The sequence below is a fragment of the Stegostoma tigrinum genome, chromosome 1, assembly GCF_030684315.1.
Source record: "Stegostoma tigrinum isolate sSteTig4 chromosome 1, sSteTig4.hap1, whole genome shotgun sequence".
NCBI classification, from domain to species: Eukaryota; Metazoa; Chordata; class Chondrichthyes; order Orectolobiformes; family Stegostomatidae; genus Stegostoma; species Stegostoma tigrinum.
The window spans coordinates 13,977,266-14,001,216 of record NC_081354.1 but is presented as its reverse complement, the minus strand read 5'-3'; the positions used below and the strand labels follow the sequence as shown (position 1 = coordinate 14,001,216).

General features: G+C 42.6%; 1 protein-coding gene across 8 annotated transcripts in view; it reads left to right on the top strand.

Annotated features, from left to right (window-relative positions):
* psd3l (pleckstrin and Sec7 domain containing 3, like) overlaps positions 1 to 23,951 on the top strand; it is a 398,930-nt gene that overhangs the window by 323,460 nt on the left and 51,519 nt on the right. For 5 of the 8 annotated variants that reach the window (XM_059653078.1, XM_059653144.1, XM_059653123.1 and 2 more), the window contains one exon: positions 4,245 to 4,306. In XM_059653078.1, coding sequence (XP_059509061.1) covers positions 4,245 to 4,306 — 62 coding nt within the window. Of the gene's footprint in view, positions 1 to 1,740; positions 2,282 to 3,858; positions 3,889 to 4,244; positions 4,307 to 23,951 lie in introns of those variants that run through there. The other 3 variants (XM_059653226.1, XM_059653263.1, XM_048528073.2) reach the window with 3 other exon arrangements.

Below are 23,951 nucleotides of genomic sequence, written 5' to 3'. Positions count from 1 at the left end.
TGTTCAGTGCAGTGAGTATAGGTCATTTTTTGGAATACTGCATTCAGTTCTGGTCTCTCTGCTCTAGGAGCGATGTTGTTAAGCTTGAAAGGCTTTAGCAAAGATTTATAAGAATGTTGTCAGGGCTGGAGGGTTTGAGCTACAGGGAGAGACTGAATAGACAGGAGCTATTTTCCCTGGAGTGTTAGAGGCTGAGGGGTAACTGTACAGAGGCTTATAAAATAATGAGGGGCATGGATAGGGTGAATAGCCAAGGTTTTTCTCCCCGGGACAGGGGAATCCAAATTAGATGTCATAGTTTTAAGGTGAGTGGGGAAAGATCTAAAAGGTTTCCAAAGCGGCAACACTTTCACACAGAGGGTGGTGTGTGTGTAGTTTGAACTGTCAGATGAAGTTGCAGAGGCTGGTACAATTACAACATTTGCAAAGCATCCGATAGGTATTCGAATAGGAAGGGTTTTGAAGGCCAAATCTGGCAAATGGGACTGGATTAATTTCGGATATCTGGTTGGCATGGACAGGTTGAACCAAAGAGCATAACCAGTCCAGCCTATCTCTGCCTCCCTAACCTGTTCTTCCTCTTACCCATCCCTTCCTCCCACCCCAAGCCGCACCTCCATCTCCTACCTGCTAACCTCATCCCACCTCCTTGGCCTGTCTGTCTTCCCTGGACTGACCTATCCCCTCCCTACCTCCCCACCTATACTCTCCTCTCCACCTATCTTCTTTTCTCTCCATGTTTGGTCTGCATCCCCCTCGCTCCCTATTTATTCCAGAACCCTCACCCCATCCCCCTCTCTGATGAAGGGCCTAGGCCTGAAACATCAGCTTTTGTGCTCCTGAGATGCTGCTGGGCCTGCTGTGTTCATCCAGCTTTACACTTTATTATCTTGGATTCTCCAGCATCTGCAGTTCCCATTATCTCTGTTTCTGTGCTGTGCTACTCTATGACTCTGCAATCAAAAATGGAAAGCAGTGATTGAATGTACCTCTGCCTCCCTTCTGGTTAGTGCATTCCAGATCATAATACTCCCGGAGAATTCGCACGTGTGTTTTCCCATGAATATTTGGGAGTGACAGACAGGAAAAGACGTGCTCCTGTATCAAACATGTCCCCACACTCAAACAGTTTGAACTGTTGCACTAATAAACTAGTTACCTCCCCCTCTGTGCTGCTGTTGTACTCCCTTGGGAAGTTGCAGAGAAACAGGGTCAGGAAAGTTGGGGGTTTGACGAGAGAAAAATCTTTTGGGGAAAATTCGTTTTAGACACAAAAAATGAAACACCCAATTTCTGCTATTGAATAAAATGCACAATGTTTCCAAACCATAAAAATAAACTTGTGGAAAGAAAATCACAATCGGCTGTCAGCATGTCTGAAAGATGTAGTCTGGGTGAGCACCTTTTTCAGTTAGCAATGCCATAAGACTCAGAAAGGAAATGAAGATAAAAATGTGCAATAATCATCTATCTTTGGGAGCCACGCTGGTGCTTTCAGACAGCACATTTCCCCATAACAGGGGCTGTGCTAAAACTGATAGTTTGAACAAAGCTGCTGATATATGCCCGTAATCACATCCGGAATGTCCCTTAACTATTTTCAGAATGTCAGATTGAAACATGGTTCATGTTTTTGTTTTCACTTGCGCACACTCATTACCTAATTCGGTCTCAATTTAGTTCCCAATATGTAGCTGATGGTCTACTATAATCTTTTATAAGTGGGATCTCACTGCCTACCTTTAATGAGCCTGCAGTTCAAGGATAGAGAAACAGTCGTGTTTGCTATTTAGAATATAAATGAACCGCTTGCCTGGCCCCTTGCCATTGGCTCGGACCATTCAGGGGATGGTTTTTTTTGTGTGTGAGAGTGTGTGTGTGACTTGCAGCCCTAGATGTGAGCCTACCCTGAAATGATCAGTCCAAATCCAAACAATGTAGGAAATTGTGAGCAAAAGGCAGGCACACTTCTCCTTTTGAAGCTGGAAGACGCTTGTGCTGCTGAGGCTGACTCCTCCAGCAGATGCTGATTGCTGAGCTTGTGAATTTTGAAGACAGTCGCCCGGGTTCTTCCTAATCCCCTTTGCCCATCAGACCACCGAGTGCCCTCGAGGAAATGATTGGCGTGAACAGTGTGCAAGGAACCGGCAAGGTCCGGGTACAGAGCGGCGGCTCGGTGAGATACCAACGAGACGAGTTGAGACACCAGCCTCGCCGATCCAAGTCATTGAAGACCTCCTACTCATCCGAATTTTCAGCTGCCCACCCTTCATCGGGCAAGGTATGAGAGAGAGAGAGAGAGACAGGGAGAGAAAAAATACAAATAGCATCCCACTTTACAAGCATAGTGTTTGAGGGCAGTATGGGTTTTTACTTCACTGCTTTTCACTGCAATGTGAACATGATTAGTGTATTTGTCAATTGTATCCTTTCATACCCACATAGAATTTTCTGCTTCTGATTTCTGTTTCTCGACTGTGGACTGCTCCTTGTTATTTTTCTCTGTTGAGCTTTCTCTGTGCCACAAATGTGATGACAAAACACAACCGTTTCGGTCTGGGTGATCAGCTTCCTTAACCAACTGCTGCATTTGATTTAAGGCAAAAACATGCTAGAATTACATTATTTAAATGTTCTTATTATGTGTTTAATAAAGGAAGTGGCAGGACTCATTATTCACAGTAGAAAAGAAATATGATTTAATCTTTGATATTGGCACATCTCTTTGAAACATGAAGCACTGTATCTCAGTTTAAAAAAATGCAGTGTTGTGTGATATAGGACATAAAGCAATGCTTCTATGTGTTGTGTTATATTGAATTGATTCCTTTAATTGGGCATCTAAATTTCCCCTCAGGAAGCCTAAATTACCCTAGAGATTCTGCCTGAGATAGTTTGCTGTGTTCAATGTGTATTTTTTTTGGGTGTGGATGGTTTACTATTTACCTTTTTAAGGTAATTTACTTTAAAATTACCTTTCCTTTTTGTAAGCAGTTCTGCTGCGGAATGGCTTGTGCTACGGTCTGATTCTTTAATCTGTTTCATATGCTGATGGATTTATTACTGATGATTTTATGACTTGCCTTTGCACCTCTAGCACTGACTCTCAAAGCCTCAGAGACATGAATGTTATCGGTACAGCTGGATAAGTGAATATTGAGAAAAGGAAATGGACAGTTGATAAGCAAATAGGATTTTTCTTTTCTTGTTTTCAACTATGTTCCTGTTCCAGTCCTCTTTACTGAGTTTCTGTCTAGGAATGTTTGAACTCACTTTAACCAGGAAATAAATCTGCAAAAAATTAATCTCCTGATATTTCACCTTCTTGGTGGTTTGGCATTCTGGTTAACATTTATCCAAATCATATTAGTTCTGAGAGATAGCTGTCTGAGTAAGACACCAGAATTTGAAGGGATGGTGACAAAGTATGTTGAATTATGGCAGTTTATTTAGGGTTACAGAATAAGAACCAAATTTTTCAGAGTAAATCTTTTGCTTACAAATTATCTCTAAAGTCAAAAACCAGCTTGTCTGCTTCCCTCCTTTTGCATCCTGATTTTTGCTGGAATGCAATTCCATCTCAAAGTTGTATCTAGAATTTTTTCTCACTTTGTAAGGTTAATTTCTGTGCAGATGCCCAGAGTAACATGTCATGCTTTAGGCAGTTCAAGAGTTAATTGATAACGGATTACGTTGAGATTAGCGAAACGAGCCAGCCCATTTTAGTAAGAACCTTTTGTATCAACTTCCTGAAATCTTTTCGGAAGCCCTAAAGCCTTTCAGTCAAATACAATACACCTTATCTCTGAGAATAATGGTTTAATTGACAGGAAGTTGAATCCATTTCTCAGAACATGCTTTTCCAGCTGTTTCATGCCTTTGTTAGCTGTAATTGAAATTTCAAATGAACATTTCTTTCTGTAAAATGTGCTTTCATTTGTGGTGTTTTGTGGCAGTGTACCTAGTTGTAATGTTTTTAAGGACATTTTGGTTCTTTGAGAGATATTAGAACTGGATGGAGAGAATCCTTAGTTCGTGTTTCAATAAAAGTGGACAGCTACACATGATCACTTACTTCTACGACAAATTCATCATATGAGAACCTTAGAAGGACATTTCCTGCTGAGCATATTAACGGGAACTGTTTAAACAAGTTGTTGCCATAATTAAATTTGAGTGTGTGTGCAACACAGTAAAATAATTGATAACTGCTCAAACAACAAACAGAATTGAATGACTTTTAGCTTCTCTTTACGTTGCAGGCATTGTACAATTCAATCAAAAATGAGAAGCTGGAATGGGCGATGTAAGTACCAAAGGCATTTTTTTTGCAGATGTATCTCTTTAGTGCTGTTCATTCTCCCCATCCCATTCCCCCCCCACCCCACAGCCTTTTTAGGAGGTTTTAAAATGATATTTTAATTGTGCCATTAACCTCTCAAGTGTCCATAGCACCAATCTGGTTGCTTAGTTGGGGAAGACAGGAGGTCAGTCTTGATTAGTATGCTGATTGGTGTTAATGCTGGACCTGTAATTATTCAACTTGACTGTATTTTTCTCATTCCAAGGAAGGGAAAAAATTCTGCGAGCATTGACAAACACGATGGCCTTTATTTCCTCAGCACAAGCCAAAATGATGAGCTGAAGAATTAAGCCTTTTTTTTAAAAGTTCATACCGGCCCTTTCGTTGATCATCGGTTGGAGTGTAAACCAAGCAGCACTCTCGTATATTAACCTGATGGCGTGCTGACATCCTGACTTTACAGAGCACACCTCACTGCACCAATTGTTTCTCTGACTTTGAAAAGACTTCATTGAAAAGTGAATGTTAAGTCACCTGTGTTCAAGTCCTTAAATTGGTAACAAGAACAGAAGTTAGCTGGAAAAACTCAGCAGGTCCAGCAGCATCAATGAAGACAAAAGGTCATAGTTGATATTTTGGTTCTGGTGACCTGTCCTCAGAACCCAGTTCTGAGGGTTACCTGACCCAAAACGTTAATTCTCATTTTTTTTCTTCACAGATGCTGCCTGACCTGCTGAGCTTTCCCAGTAACTTCTGTTTTTGTTATAGCATCCGCTGTTCTTTTGGTTTTTATTTAGTCCTTAAGTTGGTTTTACTTGAGCCCAGCACATTTCACTCAGACCCTTGCAGCACGCTGGCACGGTTTGTAACCTGCCTTGAAGGGACATGAATGTTTTAATCCTCTACGTAACCCACTGCCTCACCATTTCAGTTTAATTTGTCTCCTCTCTGTTCTTGGAAGTTCCAAGGATGAGTGAGGTGTTGCCGTTTTGGAGTTTTTTCTTCTTTGGATGTTAGCTTGTCAGGCTCCTATTTAAGACTGGAAATCCTCAATGGGTCTTTGGTTTTTGTGTTAGTGCCATCAACTGAAGCAAGCTATCAGCCCTGAAGCTGGTTTTGAACAGTCTTTGTTCACTGTGGCCTTTACTCATCTGCTTGTTGCTTTTGATGTATACTAGTTTCCATTAAAATCATTACTGTCACTCTCTTTCCTATCCTGGCTGTCCACTGTAGATGGCCCTGACCTCCATTTTGTTACATCCAAGAGGCACAGACTTGAAGATAAGGCATACAACTAGTTTCAACCAGTCACTGCCAGATCTGGCTATACCCCATAAAGTGCTGTCAGATCCAAAGAGGTGCAGGTTAGGTGGATTGGCCATGATAAGTTGCCCATCGTGTCCAGGGATGTGCAGGCTAGATGGTTTAACCATGGGAGACACAAGATTACAGGGATAGGGTGCTCTTTGGAGAGTCTACTTGGAATCGATGGGCCAAATGGTCATCTTCCACACTGTAGGGATTCTATGATTCTATGATCCTGCTCTTTTCTGCCAAAGCTATTCATTATTCTAGGATTATCCTGGAAATCAAAGATGAAACAAAAGATTTTTTTAATCTGCTGAAGTCTTCGTAAGCCTTCTCCTGGCTCTCCTATTCTCACTATCAATAGTAAGTGCACGGAATTCCTGGATTTCTTTGTCGCTGAGATTGGCACAATCCAAGAACTGTCCATGCTGTGTTCCTCCCTTGATTGAACCAAACAGGTCAACCTCCACTAAGGCTCTCCCTGTCCATGTCTCTGGACTTGAATCACCCTCTGATTTCTCTCCTCTTTCATGACACCCTCAAGCTCCTGTTATTCATGAATCCTACCTGCTGCTCTGTACCTCATTCCCACCAAATTACAGACTACTGGACCTTGCTTCTTGGCTCCCATGTTTGTAAAGATTATTAATAGCTCCCTCTCCCCAGGTATATCCCCGTCTCCTTCAAATCTGGTGTCACCACCCCTCTTTAAAATGAAACAAAAATGTCAGACATTGACCCCCAATGCCCTTTCAAACTAAAGCTCCATCTCCAGGAGGGTTAAGAAGACTGTTTTCAGTTGAGAAAAAGAGAAGCTATTTGGTTTTATCTTTGAATGCTGAGATAATTTAGAATAGCGAAGAGCTTTGGCAGATAAGAGAAGGACCTGACAGAACTTCGTGGTCCAGCCACACTTGGCAGTGAACTGTCAAAACTTCCCTCTTCAAAATTCTTTAAAAGTGTTGTCACCTATCAAACTCATGCCCCGTTTTTTTCTGGAACTCCATGTTTGATTCCCTCCCCTGCCATGGGGAGAGTCCCTAATGCAAGTCTTGAATCACATCTATGTGACTACATCAAAAGTAATCTATCTTTCCTCTTCTTGACCTTTCTTCAGCCTTTGACATGATTTATTGGACCATCATCTTCCGATGACTCTTTCCTAGTTCCATTCTTATCTATCAAATCATAAACTGAGAATCAGTTGTGATGGCTTTTCTCCTCATTACTGTAGGCTGCTGATCTCGAAGGCTCTATCTTTGACATCCTCCTAAACCTAATCTACATACCGCCCCACAGCAGAATCCTCCAAACTTCAAACACTCATTACTATCTGGAGATTATCAAACTGTTCAACCCATTTCTTGTACTATAAGAGCAGAAATGGCTTCAAATTAAATATCGGAAGGACTAAAGCCATTGTTTTCACTCCTCACCACAAACTCTACTCCTTTGCTGCCAACCCCAATCCTCTTCCTGACAACTGGCTGAAGAGACTGTTCATAACCTTGGTGTCCTATTTGATTCCAAAGTAAACTTCTGACCACCAACCCCTCCAGCCCCCACAGCTACAGCATCGCTAAGCCCACCTCCACAATATCATCTGACTTAACCATGTGTCAGCTAAACTGGGGCCAAATTCCTCCATGTTAGTTCTAGACTTGAATAATCTATTGCCTTCCTGGGCAGCTTCCCACACTCCGTGCTTCATAAACCATCTGAACTCTATCGCCCATGAATTAACTCGCACCAAGAGCCCGCTCACTTGTGTACATGCCCCTCTCAGTTGGGACCTTGTTAAGCAACTCCTTGTTTTCAAAATTCTTATTCTTCATTTTAAATCTTTTACACATTCTTGCTCCTATGTCTGTAGAGATAGCAGGAACTGCAGATGCTGGAGAATCTGAGATAACAAGGTGTAGAGCTGGATGAACACAGCAGGCCGAGCAGGAAGGCTGCTTTTCGGGCCTAGACCCTTCATAAAATCTTCATTTTCTGAAGAAGGGACTAGGCCCGTAACGTCAGCCTCCCTGCTCCTCTGATGCTGCTTGGCCTGCTGTGTTCATCCAGCTGTACACCTTGTTATCTCCTATGTCTGTAACCTTCCTCAGCTTCCCATTTCTGTGAGTGAGACATCTACACTTCTCCAATTCTGTATTGCTGACTATCCCTGATGCCCGTCGTGCATAGAATCATGGGAAGCGAGAAATGCAATTGCTTCGCCACTTGCGAAGATCTTTGCATCCTCGCTCTCCACTGGAGTCGTACCTGAGGACTGGAGAGAGGCAAATGTAATTCCTCTCTTCAAGAAAGGAAATAGGGAAATCCCCGGCAATTATAGACCGGTAAGTCTCACGTCTGTCGTCTGCAAGGTGTTAGAAAGGATTCTGAGGGATAAGATTTATGACCATCTGGAAGAGCATGGCTTGATCAAATACAGTCAACACGGCTTTGTGAGGGGTAGGTCATGCCTTACAAACCTTATCGAGTTTTTTGAGGATGTGACTAGAAAAGTTGATGAGGGTCAAGCTGTGGATGTGGTGTATATGGACTTCAGTAAGGCATTTGATAAGGTTCCCCATGGTAGGCTCATTCAGAAGGTCAGAAGGAATGGGATACAGGGGAACTTAGCTGCTTGGATACAGAATTGGCTGGCCAACAGAAGACAGCGAGTGGTAGTAGAAGGAAAATATTCTGCCTGGAAGTCAGTGGTGAGTGGAGTTCCACAGGGCTCTGTCCTTGGGCCTCTACTGTTTGTAATTTTTATTAATGACTTGGACGAGGGAATTGAAGGATGGGTCAGCAAGTTTGCAGACGACACAAAGGTCGGAGGTGTCGTTGACAGTGCAGAGGGCTGTTGTAGGCTGCAGCGGGACATTGACAGGATGCAGAGATGGGCTGAGAGGTGGCAGATGGAGTTCAACCTGGATAAATGCGAGGTGATGCATTTTGGAAGGTCGAATTTGAAAGCTGAGTACAGGATTAAGGATAGGATTCTTGGCAGCGTGGAGCAACAGAGGGATCTTGGTGTGCAGATACATAGATCCCTTAAAATGGCCACCCAAGTGGACAGGGTTGTTAAGAAAGCATATGGTGTTTTGGCTTTCATTAACAGGGGGATTGAGTTTAAGAGTCGTGAGATCTTGTTGCAGCTCTATAAAACTTTGGTTAGACCGCACTTGGAATACTGCGTCCAGTTCTGGGCGCCCAATTATAGGAAAGATGTGGATGCTTTGGAGAGGGTTCAGAGGAGGTTTACCAGGATGCTGCCTGGACTGGAGGGCTTATCTTATGAAGAGAGGTTGACTGAGCTCGGTCTCTTTTCATTGGAGAAAAGGAGGAGGAGAGGGGACCTAATTGAGGTATACAAGATAATGAGAGGCATAGATAGAGTTGATAGCCAGAGACTATTTCCCAGGGCAGAAATGGCTAGCACGAGGGGTCATAGTTTCAAGCTGGTTGGAGGAAAGTATAGAGGGGATGTCAGAGGCAGGTTCTTTACACAGAGAGTTGTGAGAGCATGGAATGCGTTGCCAGCAGCAGTTGTGGAAGCAAGGTCATTGGGGTCATTTAAGAGACTGCTGGACATGTATATGGTCACAGAAATTTGAGGGTGCATACATGAGGATCAATGGTCGGCACAACATTGTGGGCTGAAGGGCCTGTTCTGTGCTGTACTGTTCTATGTTCTATGTTCTATAAAATTCCTGTAGTATGGAAAGAGGCCATTTGGCCCACCAAGCCTGCACTGACCCTCCTAAAGAGCTTCCCGCCCAGACCCAATGCTTATCGTATCCCTGTAAACCTGCATTTCCCGTGGCTACCCTACCTCACCTGCACATCCCTGGACACTACAGACGATTTAGCATGGCCAATCCACCTAAACTGCACATTTATGGATTACTGGAGGAAACCCAAGCAGACAGATGGAGCATGTGGATACTCCACACATACAATCACCCAAGGCTGGAATTCAACCTGGGTTCCTGGTGCAGTGAGGCAGCCATTCTAACCATTCCACTTCTGGTGGCTGTACCATCAGTCGCTTGAGGCATAAGTTCTTGAATTCTCTCCCTGAACCTTTTTCATCTGAAGGCCTCTTTCTACTTTAAAAGCCTATCTCTTTGAACAAGTTCTTGGTTGTCTTGCCTAACATGACCGGTGGTTCAGGATCATTGTTTGTCTCATAACAATCCTTCAAATGATTTTGAGATGTTACGTTACATTAAAATCAATTTGTGCCTCCATCGCAGGGACACGATTAAGAAACACAAGTGTTAGTTTTCACATGTACAACAATGAGATCAATTCCGTCCAGGGAAATGGCATGTAAAAATAGGGAGGTCTTGATAAAGTTGCACAAGGCACTGGAATACCGTGAGCAGTTTGGGCCTTTATTCAAGGAAAGATGTACTGGCATTGGAAGCAATCCAGAGAAGGTTCACTAGATACAGAGGGTCTGTCTGATGAGCCATTGTGTAGATTGGATTTGCATTCATTGGAAGAACGAGAGATGACCCTAGTGAAACATATAAGATTATTAGTGGATTTGAGAAGGTAGATGTAGAAAAGTTGTTTCCCCTTATGGGAGAATCTTGGATCAGTGGGGAAAAAATACTCAGAATAAAGGTTGACACATTTAATACAGAGATTAGGAGAAATTTGTCTTTCAGTGAGTCGTGAATCTATGTAATTTTTGTACCACAGAGGGCTGTGGATGCTGGTTCATTATTTGTATTCAGTGCTGGTACAGACGGATTTTTAATCAGTAAGGGAATAAAGGATCAAAGGCGAGAAAGTGGAGTTGAGGATTATCAGATCAACCATGATCTCATTGAATGGCAGAGCACAATAGATTTGCTGACTGACCTACTTCTGCTGTTATCTCTTTTTGTCGTATGATGTTTGATTCTGCTGTTAGATTGTTTATCCGTTTAACGCCCTGGGGTGGTCCTCCAGCCCAACATCAGGTATGTCATAGTCATCACCTCCAGGTGTCTATCACAAATCCTCTGGTCCATGTTACTTACTGTGTTACAATTCCAACACTTCTGGGCTAAACAAGGCCATTCACTATCCTGGACTCCTGTGAGTAGAGCTGTCGGGAGGACTGTGTTAATGTATCTCCTTTCACATTTTCAGCACATCACAAAGTGCATCCTGATCAATTTATAACTCTTGGGGCATTATAGGAACATATGAAATTGAAGAAGTAGGCCATTCAGCCCTAGGCCTATTCTGGCACCATTGTTGGTCTGATTGTGGCCTCCATCCCACTTTTCTCCCTGCCGCTGCTATAAACCTTGACCCTCTGACCCTCTTACTAATCAAAAATCTCTCCAACTCAGCCTTGATTAAAATCAATGACCGAGTCTCCACGATTGTGGAAAAGAAACCCACAACTTCTGAGAGAAGACATTTCTCCTCAACTCAAGTCTTAACTGGGAGACCTCTTACTCTAAAACTACACTCCTGGTTTTAGGTTGTCCCACAAAGGAAAACATCATCTCTGTATGAAGCTCTGTCAGAATCTTCTGTGTATGAAGACCATATTCACAACTGAATTGTGTGGACTTGGCCTTTATTTTAGAATGATATTTGATTTATGAGTGGTGTTAATTAAAGACCGTATGTTTGCCGAGACACTAAGAGAACTCTGCTGACTGTTAAGTTTACCAAGGGTAGAAAGGGGGAAACCAGTCAGGAATATATTGGGAACTGCAGATGCTGGAGAATCCAAGATAACTAAGTGTGGAGCTGGATGAACACAGCAGGCCAAGCAGCATCTTAGGAGCACAAAAGCTGAAGTTTTGGGCCTAGACCCTTCATCAGAGAGGGGGATGGAGAGAGGGTTCTGAAATAAATAGGGAGAGGGGGAGGCGGACCGAAGATGGATAGAGGAGAAGATAAGTGGAGAGTAGAGTATAGGTGGGGAGGTAGGGAGGGGATAGACTGCGAAGCCTCTTCCAGGGATGTCTAACCTGAAGAAGTTACCCTCCTCCCTCCGGACTAACCTCGGTGAATCTCTCTCCCACTGCAACTCTCTTGTAATTGGCCCCGCCTCCCTAACCTGTTCTTCCTCTCACCTATGCCCTCCTCCTACTTCAATCCACACCTCCATTTCCCACCTACTAACCTCATCCCGCCTCCTTGACCTGTCCGCCCTCCCCGGACTGACCTATCCCCTCCCTACCTCCCCACCTATACTCTCCTGTCCACCTAGGAAGTCAGTTGATGATTAGGAAGTGTGAATAGACGATCAGGGGAATGGTCTGGATATGGGATTAGAAGTTCATATCAGAATCAAATATGAAACCCAAGGTTATGAGCAATTTGTCTTGGCCTAAGATAGTTGCCAAAGATGGATTTGATGGCGATGGAGCGGAGATTGTGCTGGGGCTGTGAAAGCAATGACTTCAGGCTTTCTGGATGGGGTGTCAGTGAGTGTAACAACAGAACGACCAGATGTAGTTAATATCCTTAACACTACACTGAGCTTGAGCTTGAGATAACCACTTAATGATTCGGGCATTAAATTGTTTCTGCTGTGCTGAGGAAGTTGCGAACACAGACGTTTTATTCTGTAATAACAGCAAAATACAGTGTATGCTGGAAATCTGAAAAAAAATGCAGAGAATGTTGGAGAAACTCTGCAGGTCTGGCAGCATCTGTGGAGAGATAAAACAGTGGTCCAAGTCCAATATCACACTTTCAGAACTGAAGGGGAAATCATACGAGACTAGAACTGTTTTACCATATGCATTACCCTGGTTAATTGCTTCCACTTCAAAGTCACCCTTATACTTTGCCTACATGCCTTTTACTACCTGCAAAACTGAGTACCCCATGCTGCCAGGGCTGACCCTGTCCATTCTTCACCTTCCACCCAACTTATACCAAGCTCTGTTACACATGAGCTGATCAAAAATAAGTCTCACCCTCGATTCCTGTTTGTAAAGCAAAAAAAAATTTTGTGGGATGTAAACATCATCAAAAAGTCCAGCATTTGTTGCCCATCCCTCATTGCCTTTGAAGTGTGTGGCTTGCTGGGCTGTTTCAGAGCATAATTAAGAGTGAACCACGTTGCCGCAGGTCTGGGAATCACATATAGACCTTGGCTGATTTCCCTTCTAAAGGGCATTAGTGAACCAGGTGCGGTTTTACAATGATTGTGAAACTGATCAATCACCATTACCAAAACTAGCCTTCAACTCCAGATTTTAGTTAATAAATTCACTTAACTGAATCACACCTGATGACATGGTGAGATTTGAACCCCTCTCCACAGAGCATTAAACTGTGACACTGGATTGCGAATCCAGTGCATTTTCACTACATCACCTTCCATCACTTTTGTTTTGATCCTAGTGAAAAGTGCCAAATTCATATGGCTAACTGGATACTTACAAAGAAAATAAAGCCTTATGATTCCGTGGTTTTGAACAACAGAATAAACTTCACTCTGCATATTAGAAAAATAAAAAATCTACTATATAATTTATGTTCTAACATCCAGAATTAACATGAGGTAAATATAGGTTAACAGACAAACGTTATCCATGCTTCAATGCATGCCATGTGGCAGTGTGGGCAAGACAGATGCCACAGATTTCTCAGTAACCCACCTGGAGTAAGTGACACTGTGGATCACCAATTCTCATCAACATTTATCAGCTTTATGAGGAATATCAAATCTTCACCGTTGATGGTCTAGCCTTGGATTTTCTTCAAAATCCAATCTAACTTCTATTGTCTCAAAGATGCTGATATCCGAGTAATCCAATCTCTTCTTGTGAGACCAGGCTCTCCAAGATTTTTGAGACTGTAGGTGTTTAATAATAGCACTGTACAAGACAGTTAGCTTCACCAAACTGCCACTGCCCCTGAATTTCTCTGACCTCCAATCCTCCTCAGTTGCCCCTAACCTGTGGGCCTCCTTTCCTCCACTCCTTCTGAGAAGGCAATGACCTAGTGTATTATTGCTGGACTGTTAATCTAGAGACCCAGGAATGTTCTGGGGACCTGGGTTCGAATCCTGCCACAGCAGATGGTAGAATTTGATTTCAATAAAAATAAATCTGGAGTCTAATGATGACCATCAGTCTACTTTTGGCAGGAAAAATTCATCTGTCCCACAATGTCCTTTAGGGAAGGAAACTGCCATCCTTACCTGGTCTGGCCTACATGTGACTCCAGACCCATTGCAATGTGGTTGATACTTAACTGCCCTCTGGGCAATTAGAGATGGGCAATAAATGCTGGCCTAGCCAGTGATGTCCTCAGCCCGTGAATGAAGTTTAAAAACTCTCTGATAAACCCCAGGGTGCAGATAGTCAACAACAGCACTTTAGCCATATGGAGATATGTTCCTTGGATGCAGAGCCAGCTTCAGGGCTTCCCCTGAGCCTTGACTGCCTGGAGATACCTAACAACAGCAGCATCTCTGCTGCTTCAGGCTTCATTTCCCTCCATTCAAACACCAGACTGACAATCAAGGTAAAACCTTCTGCTATCACTATCTCCACCCAACTGATTGGGCTCACCTTTTGCTGGTGTCTCAAGCAATGCAGCGCAAAACCATTAGAAATGCTGAACCTTCCCAATTTTTGAAGCTACAATGGAGAACGCGCGTAGCTTGCGACCTATGCATCGAAAGTCCAAGTTTGCCCAAGCTAAGCTCATACTTCTTCACATACCCCACCATTAGATAACGTCTATCATAGAATCCCCACAGTGAGGAAAGAGGCCATTCAGCCCATCAAGTCCATCGACCCTCCGAAGAGCATCCCACCTGCATTCAGTACGCCGCCGGATCCATGTAACCCTGCATTTCCTATGGCTAACCCACTTGGGCTGCACATTCCTGGGAGCTATAGATAATTTAACACAGCCCACCCATCTAACCCACACATCTTTGGACTGCGGGAGGAAACCGAAACTCCCAGAGGAACCCCATGTGGGCACATAGCGAACGTGCAAACTCCACACAGTTGCCCGAGGCCAGAATTGAACCTTGGCCACTGGCACTGTGAGGCAGCAATGCTAACCACTGTGTCACCATGCCAGCCCTAAAAAGCATCAGCATCTTCTAGGTAATTAGTGCATCTCCTTGGACTGTTTGCAAAGATATACTGAGTGGTTGCATAAATCTTTTCTTTTTGGCAACTGTTCCAAACGGACAAAGGTTGGAGCCCTGATGCATGAACATAGTTGTCCGTGTTAGTTTCGAATGCTTTGCTTTCCCAAGGCTGTGTAATCCATTCCTTTGTTCAGATGCTTGATAACATTTGACGTGATGGTAAAAATTTTGCGTCATTGATACACTATCCTTAATCATTAAACTACTTATTAATTTTTAACAGGTTCGAAACTTAGACATCTGCACAGTGAAAACGCACATTTGTCAGTGCTTAATGGCTTTATTGAATCTGAACCAAATCTGATGCAACTTCATCAGGTTCTGCATTTGTTTTGCAGCAAGTACATTTCCAGTGTGTGTGCTTCAGTTCAGCAATCTGAAAATTCTTAATCGAATTTTCCCCAAACCTGATTACGACTCACTCTGAACATTGTCCAAAGGTGTAATTGCCATGCGACTGTCAAATTTGTCCGTATCTGCAGGTTTGCCGTTCCACTTGTCATCAGATCTGGTGTCACTTTTTATTCAACTCTGTGGTTTCAGAAATGAGCCTTGGGCTTGGCCTAGTTAAGTTGAACTCTGTCTCGAGTGGCTGATCCATTTCTTAATTGTGTGAGTTGGCACCTAGATGCGTCTTAGCCTGAGGAATGGGTTTGATGCTGGTGCTACAGAGGCCTGGTGTATTCCCTTGCCATCCCTCATGACGTAGCACCATTTATAAAGGAGCCACATTGCCTACTCTTCATTGCCTGTAACATCACGTCATATTAGTCAGCAGTAAACTCCATCTGCCGTTCAACCCGGTTTTGCTTTGCTTGCTCAAGTTCATCAGCTGCCTGATTCGGCTTCCAGTCCATTCCTAGTATGGTGTCATCTAGAGATTTCACCAATTTTATTGTGTTGTGGAATCCAAATTACTAATGCAAATTGCAAACTCTGATCCCTGGGCCACCCCACTATCTCGGCCCTATCTGTACATTACTCCTTTAACTTCTTCCACTATTCCATTAACTTCTTATCCCTACCATAGTTATTGTTTTGCAATTGTAACTAACACAGGGACTTTCCCTAAGGTCTCTGGATTATGTGTGTACAGTGTGCATTAGTCATTCTGATACCTGAATGTACTTGGTGTGTTTACATGTTCAGTCCCCAACTAATGTTAAATTTACAGCATCTAATCCATTGCACAGATCACTCACTATCCTGTTGCTATGGAAATCTCCATAGCAATTAAGCAAACCTTATCCAGTGAATTTTTGTTCTTTGTCTTCAGGCATCATGATTTGTGGAACGATGGTATTTTTGCTGGATGCGAGGTGCTTTCTTTCCTAACTGATGGAAGAATTTATTTAAATATTTCCATATGGTGGTCTGTCACCTCAGAAATTCAGCAACTTATTGATTTTCATTGATTCTTAAAATAAATCCAGTTGTTCACCTGGGAAATCCATCCAAGGTTTCAGCCTGATTTCACAAAGCTTCTGTAATCGGATTCTTAGCCGGATCCCTTTCAAATGTGCACATACTGTGTGCCATCTGTGTGCCAATCTGCGCATATGTAGGCAATTTATGTGAAATAACAACTTTTGTCTCTGGGAATTGGCAGTGGGGAGAATGAAGTATCTCTGTCAACTGGGATAGATGATGTGGAATTGGACATGAGGGATTAGTTGTTGAAGTAGCTTTGGGTGCACTTCAGCTTATTGGAAATTCAAATTTCATTTTGTGTCTCAATATTTAAAAATAAAAACAAAGATTAAACAATTACAACGTGTTGCCCCTGGCTTAGTTGTTAGCCCTTTAGCAGTGCCCAGTTGGGATGTTGTGAGTTCAAAGCCACTCCAAGAACTTGAGCATGTAGTCTTGACTGACATTGGAATTCAGCACTGGGAGAATAGTATTATCTTTTCGTTAAGATGTTAACCCATGTCATCACCAGGTAGGATCCCCTGGCATCATTAGAACATAGAGGAGTTCTTCCAGTTCTGACACAAATTCATCTCTTAACTAATATTGCCAAAACCAATTAAGCTATCCTTCATGTATTTGTTGCTTTGTTGTGTGAAAGTTGTTTACATATTTAAGTGATTATACTTCAACACCAAAATGTGTCGACTGCTAAGTGTTATGAAATATCGAAAGTGAAAACTGCTATGTAAATGAAGTCCCTTTCTTTTCACTAGTAGAAATGCTCCAGTCATTTTGTGGTCTCCCCATCAGGCTAGTGGGTACTTGATTTTCCTTCCAGCGTTGGTGAATCAACTGCTACAAAGCCAACCTTGCATCCCTGCTTGTAATCAATGCCATCTTAAGAGTTCAGGCATTGAAGCCAGAGGTCAGCTCTTGCCGTCTCTGATATGTTACAGTGCTGCTTGCTGTTGGAGGAGGTAGAGGCATACTAATTAGGTGTTTCAGGTTGAACTGATATTCAGAGTGGCAACTGTAGCTATCTTCTATTTTAAGGCAGACTAACAGATCCCACTGATGCAGTGCAGTTAATGTCACCTGTTCCATTCATCACTCTGGCATTAGTTGTGCTGTGAGCTTTTTCATATCTGCCTGATTCAAAACATTGAGCCCAGTTCCATCTTAGGTAAATGTTTGGGGGACTTTGCCTTTGGGAAGGGCAATCCACTTAAGTAGTAGGTAGGAATTATATCTGGTTCCAGTTATCCTAGCTGGTGTTGCACCTTCACAACACCCAATTCAGAGGTTCTATGGGTCTTGTTCAAGCCTAGTAACTGCTCTTCCACTGGGCTGGAAAATCCCACATAGGCTGTTATGCGAACTCGCATCTGTTTTGCCCCGTTATATGTTGAGGATTGAGAGAACTATCGGGTAATGGAAGTGCAGCTGGCCAGTCTGCTGCAGGGCAGAGGGTCATTGGGGTGAGAGTGATGGGATCAAAGCTGATACTGGTCCTCATCTGACACGCTTACCTTCATGAATGTAAAATAAAGAACTGCGGATGTTGGAGATCTGAAATGAAAACAGAAATTGCTGGAGAAACTCGGCAGGCCTGGCAGCATCTGTGGAGGGAAAGCAGAGTTAATGTTTTGAGGCTGGTCGCTCTCCATCAGGACTTCGCCAAGTCTGATGAAGAGCCATTAGACTCGAAACATTAACTCTGCTTCCTTCCTGCGTTTATCCTCAAGTCTAAGGAGAAACTTGCTGTTTCTTAACCCAGGGTGCTGAAGCTAATAGTGCTCCAAATGGAGCCTAGTTGTATTTGGATAACTGATCACAAGACCGGATATGGAGGCAAGTTTGTTCTCAGGCAAAATGTTAGGATAATCAGCAACTGAAACATTGTGAAATCTATTGGCTGTTCATGTAAATAGCTGCTTTTTTTCGTTGTAACATATCGGATTTCCTGACAATGAGCCTTTTTCCCTTAAAAGCAAGGTGCAATCACTGAACATGGGCCTCCAAACATCAGTGAAGTTCGACAAACTCGGTGCTCCCACTTTACAGTATTCTCAGTTTTATACACAATAATTTTCATCTGTTTTGCATTCTAGGGTATGAGCTGAACCAGGAAGAATCTAGCATAATACTCTTAACATTTTTCTGGTCAATGAGAGATGGGGAATAAATGCTGAGCCAGTAATACCCACATCCCATGAACAAATTTTTTTTAAAAATCCTCATATCGAGATTGTGTGTTCACGTTCGGCAGGTTAATTTTGCTTCTTAATGACATGTAGCCTTGACTCATCCCTAAATCTCCTTGAATGAAGGGCCAGTTGATAGGACATTAAAGAGTCAACTGTATTGCTGTGGATCTGGAGTCACATCTAGGTCTGATGAGGTAAGGAGGGCAAATTTCTTTCTCAAGGCCATTTGTGAACTAAATGGATTTTTCCTGAAATTAATAGTAGTTGTCATGGCGAAGATTAATGATGGAATTCTATTCCAGAGTTTATATTCTATTTGAATTCCATTCCATAGTATGAATTTTAATTCCACCAGCTGTTGTGGTGGAAGAGCAGTGATACCACTAGTGTCACTGTCTATCCCATAATAAGTCAGGTCACTTTTCATCTGCTTTCAGATAAAGGAGTGGTGAAGCAGCTGTATTGCTGTTAAAACCTAACCTGTTTCTTCAGTGAAGGGGAACCTTTCACCTGGTGAATTCACAGTTGGACAGTTGAATCCTCATACACTTGGAACAGTGAGAGATGGGCATTAGATACAGCGTTGCTACTTTTCAAAAGCACACATTTTAGAATATACTTTTGTCATTCACAGAGTTTCTTGGCTTTTGACTCTGAGCCCCACTCCAAACCCCAGGAGGTTGTACGTTTGGCGAAGTTGCTCGGTCAGCAGATTTCACAAGATTGTTTTATAAATAGCACAGCTGCAGTGCAACTGTTTGTATCGGTGGGAGATAGTTCATATTAAAAAAAAATTAAGTTCATTATTATCTGCTGTTCCTCTCGATTTTGTTTTCTAAAATCATTCTTGGGATGTAGACATTACTGGCTAAGACAGCATTTATTTCTGGGACCTAATTGCCTTGAGAACTGTTAAGAGTCAAACACATTAATTCTTCTGACCCTTTTTCCTCGTAATTAGTGTTGATTCCCCTCACTCGCTTTTAAAAGGGCATTTTTTGTTGTTGTACGGTAAAACTCATTCCCCTTTGCTCTGAACTGAGGTCCAGCCACAGTGGGGAAGAAACTGGGATGATGTAAGTTGCACTAAGCAGGAAAAGAAGCTCTTTCTTCATTCATGTTATGAACATCCATTCTATTAAAGAAATTCAGGTTCACTGTATATGCTTTTGACATGAGACAGTATTGGAAACTACATTGCTTAATGAATAAGCCTCATAAATCAAAAGGACAACAAAAATGTTCTCCTGATTCAGGTTTGTGACATTATTTGGAGACGAAATAAAACTTGTGTCTCTTGTAGCTTGTCTCTTTTCCAAGCAGTCTTTAAATCAGTGGTTCCTTTTGCTCTGACTCGATGTCTCTTGCTTGTTTGCATCCATTTCCCCTTGCTTCTTTGTTTGTCTCTGAAACTATTTGTCAGTCTGTCCTGGGAGACAGAGGGAAGGAGGAAGCTAGAATTTTTTTTCTCTCGTTCACAGAATGTCTAATTTCTTAGAGGGCAATTAAGAGCCTTTGGGTCTGGAGTCACATATAGACCAGGTTGGGTAAGGGTGGCAGTTTCCTTCCCTGAAGGACATTAGTGAACCAGATGATTCTTCTCCTGACAATTGACATTTGATTTTATGATCATCATAAGATTCTTAATTCAAGAATTTTATCGAATTCAAATTCCACCTCCAGGAATTGAACCCGGGCCTCCAGCACATTACTAAATAAAAACCAAAAAAAAAACATGGATGGTGTAAATCAGAAACAAAAACAGAAATTTCTGGAAAAGCACAGCAGGTCTGATAGCATCTTTGAAGAGAAATCAGAGTTAATATTTCTGGTCCTGTGGCCCTTCCTCAGAACAGTTCTGAGGAAGGGTTGCAGGACCTGAAACATTAAATCTGATTTCTCTTCACAGATGCTACCAGACCTGCTGTGCTTTTCCAGCAATTTCTTTTTTTGCCCTCAGAACATTACTTGGGTCTGGTTTAAAAGGTTAGCGATAATACCACTGCGCGATCTCTTCCCAGTGATTAAAAGAGGAAGCCATGCCAGGCAGAGTGTGCATTATGCCAGAGAGGATACTTCGCGGGAAACAATGAGACAACTGAGAATTTCTGCGGCACTGAATATTTTTTCACAAAGTTAATTCACCAGGTCATTGCGGACTCGTCAGTAATATTTCACATCCTCTGCAATATGAGAATCATAAAATGTTAAACACATATTCTTTCCTAATATTAGAACACATGATGGAGATGAGACAGACCATAGATAAAATGAGTTGAACGCCACAGTAGATCAGGATGCAATGGACATAAGTCTCACAATGTTATAACATCAAATGTATATAGTTGCATTGTAGATTCCTGCATCCACCCGCGGAATGGAATTGCCTCTCTAAGCTTATCACAACCTAACTGCATCCTCTTGCCACGGGTGACACCGTAAAATCATGATAATAGGTTGGCTGAGTTACAGTGTGACAAGGTTACCTAGGGAGTTGCCATATTAGGTATGGCAACAGGAAGAGTTGTCAGGAAGTGCACACATACATGTAAGCAAGTGGCATCCTGGTAAGGAAATTGGTTTTGAAGTTTTTGTTTTGGTGCTGAACTGAGGTTGAGTGCTGATGTTAGTCAATTAACTCTCTGCTGAGACTGTCTTGAATTATTTAATTAGCTCTGACTCCGATTATCTTGAACTGTATTGCATTGTTCACCTGGATTACTATTCAACTTTCACTTTGGTTTCAATGACATCTGTGCAGAGCAGATGGAAGAGTTGATAAAATATACCAGATTAATATTAACCTTGTGGCAAAGGACTTCAGATTTAGAGAATGCACCCACAGTCAGTAGAAGAACAGAAGTAGGTCTAACCAGCTCACTTTGACATTCAAGACCCTTATCATTGCTAGATCCTTCTTCACTATCATTCAGGGAATCATTATTGAGCACAAACTTAACTGGAACAGCCGCAGAGTGAGGCTGCAAAATCTTACCAGAAGTTGGGTTTTCTGGAGTGAACAATTAAATTCCTGACTCTTGTAGAATCATAGAAACCCTACAGTAGGGAAGCAGGCCATTTGTCTGTTTGAGTCCACACTGACCCACTGAAGAACATCCCACCCCTGCTACCCTATCCCTGTAGCCCTGCATTCCCCATGGCTAACACACCTAAGCTATACACCTTTGAACTGTGGAAGGAAACTGGAGCACCCGGAGGAAACCCATACAGGTGCCGGAAGAACTTGCAAACTCCACACAGTCACCCGAGGCTGGAATCAAACACGGGTCCCTGACGCTATGAGGCAGCAGTGCTAACCACTCCACTACTATGTCACCCCCAAATGTAGCTGGGGTAAACCTTTTAAAGCACAAGTTAGGAGTGGGCTGGCATGCTTTCCACTTTCAAAGTTGAGTGTGTAGCACAAAAAAAACTGAAAAAACTCAACACAATCTAAAAGGAGGCAACCCTTTTGATTGACCCTCCAATCACCAGTTTTATACAAGCAGTTGCTCTGGCAGTAATGTGTAACATATAGAAAAGTTCCCCTGCACCATCAAGCCAAGACTCCATTGACAGTATAATTCAACCTGCACCATCTGTGAAGGCAAGAACAATGGATACAACAGAGCCACCACCTCCAAGTTCCCTTCAGATCTCACTCCATTCTTACTTGAAAATATACCACTTTGTCTGTTTAAAAACCCCAGTTCCTTCACCATCTCTAGATTAAAAGCTTGGACTCGTACACAAGCAGCAGTGTTAGAATACCTTCACTGCAGGGAATGCAGTTCTTCTCACGTGTGAAAAGGATGGACATTAACTGATGGCTTTGCCAATTAGATAACACGAGCAAATGGAAAGAAAATATTGTTCAAAATATAATCATCTTTCATATTGTATTGTTAATTTTAGTTGTGCAGGCTTAGAAGACCGAATATTGCTTGCTCATGTCTAAATCATCAGTGTGCATAGCAAGAGAAACCTCTTCAGCAATTACAGCTATAGTATTCCTTCAAAATAAATATTGCATTGGAATAAATGGCAGGGAGTGAATGTAAACGCTTAGACTTAACGCATCTTGAATGAGATTTAAAGCTGCGTTTCGCATGAGTTATTTTTACTGGTGAAATAAGAAAGGAGGGAATGCATGATGCTCGACATTAAAACAATGAGAGACAGGCATACAAATGAAGAAAGCAAACTAACATGGACAGCGTGATCAGAGATATTGGGAACTGCAGATGGTATCAATGTGGATATCACAAGCTTCAAAATCTCCCCTTCCCCCACTGCATCCCAAAACAAGCCCAGCCCGTCCCCATCTCCCTAACCTGTTCTTCCTCTCACCTATCCCCTCCTCCCACCTCAAGCCGCACCTCCATTTCCCACCTACCAACCTCATCCCGCCCCCTTGACCTGTACGTCCTCCCCGGACTGAGCTATCCCCTCTCCACCTATCTTCTCCTCTATCCATCTTCTGTCCGCCTCCCCCTCTCTCTCTATTTATTCCAGTTTCCTCTTTCCATCCCCCTCTCTGATGAAGGGTCTGGGCCCGAAACGTCAGCTTTTGTGCTCCTAAGATGCTGCTTGGCCTGCTGTGTTCATCCAGCTCCACACTTTGTTAACTTGGACAGTGTGTTTAGGATGAGGCTACCAGAACGTGAAGTTCATCATTGACCTTTCACCCCACAATTTCAGGGTGTGATCTTTCACCTGAAGGACTGCAGCAACATCAATATCAAGAAGAGACTTTTTAAAATGAATTTAGTCAAATACATAATATCTGAAGAGCCGCAAAGCTGCTACCTGAGTGCCAATACTTAATGAGAAAATGAGACACATTTCCACTATATTTTAAAGATTTTAAGATATCACCTAGTTAACAGTCTTCTTTTGTAAAATGTTGTTAAAGTGAAACCAGCCGCTCAATTTCCTTAGGTGTGTTCCGCGCTCAAGGTCAGGAGCCACTTATGAGATAATATGGAATTGCATGCAGCTTTGGAACCGCAGGTTGCAGACCCTGGTGTCACAGGTCACTGTGTAAACCTATCATCTCAGGTTATTTGTGGGCTAACACGTTGACATCGTGGTTGTGAAAGGTTGACACACTGGCCATTCACCTAGAGTCTGGGCAGTTATGTAAGGGGGCAGATCACCAACCATTAAGAACCCAGTCAATCCGTATTCTATTGAAATCAGTGGCCAGTGGTCAAACCAACTATCTACGGCTACGATGAGGCCACCATCCCTTCTAGCACTGGGAAGTGAGGTATGAGCGTTAATAGCATCACGAATTAACACACATACTAATGCCCACAGTCATATTCGTGTATATACACACAAGCACGCACACATAGGTGCTGTAGTCACCCCTCTGCTGCTAATAGTGTGACTATCTAACCAATGGACACAATATGTTTGATGCCATGTGACTCATTCACTGGATTGAGAAACAAACGAGAGCCAAATTGTGGCCCAGGGAGTTATTCAGGATGGCCCCTTCATGTAAATCTCAGTTTCGTATCACGTTAGTACAGTGCCTCTGGCCAAGTAAGTGAAAGCATTTATTTTAAATTTT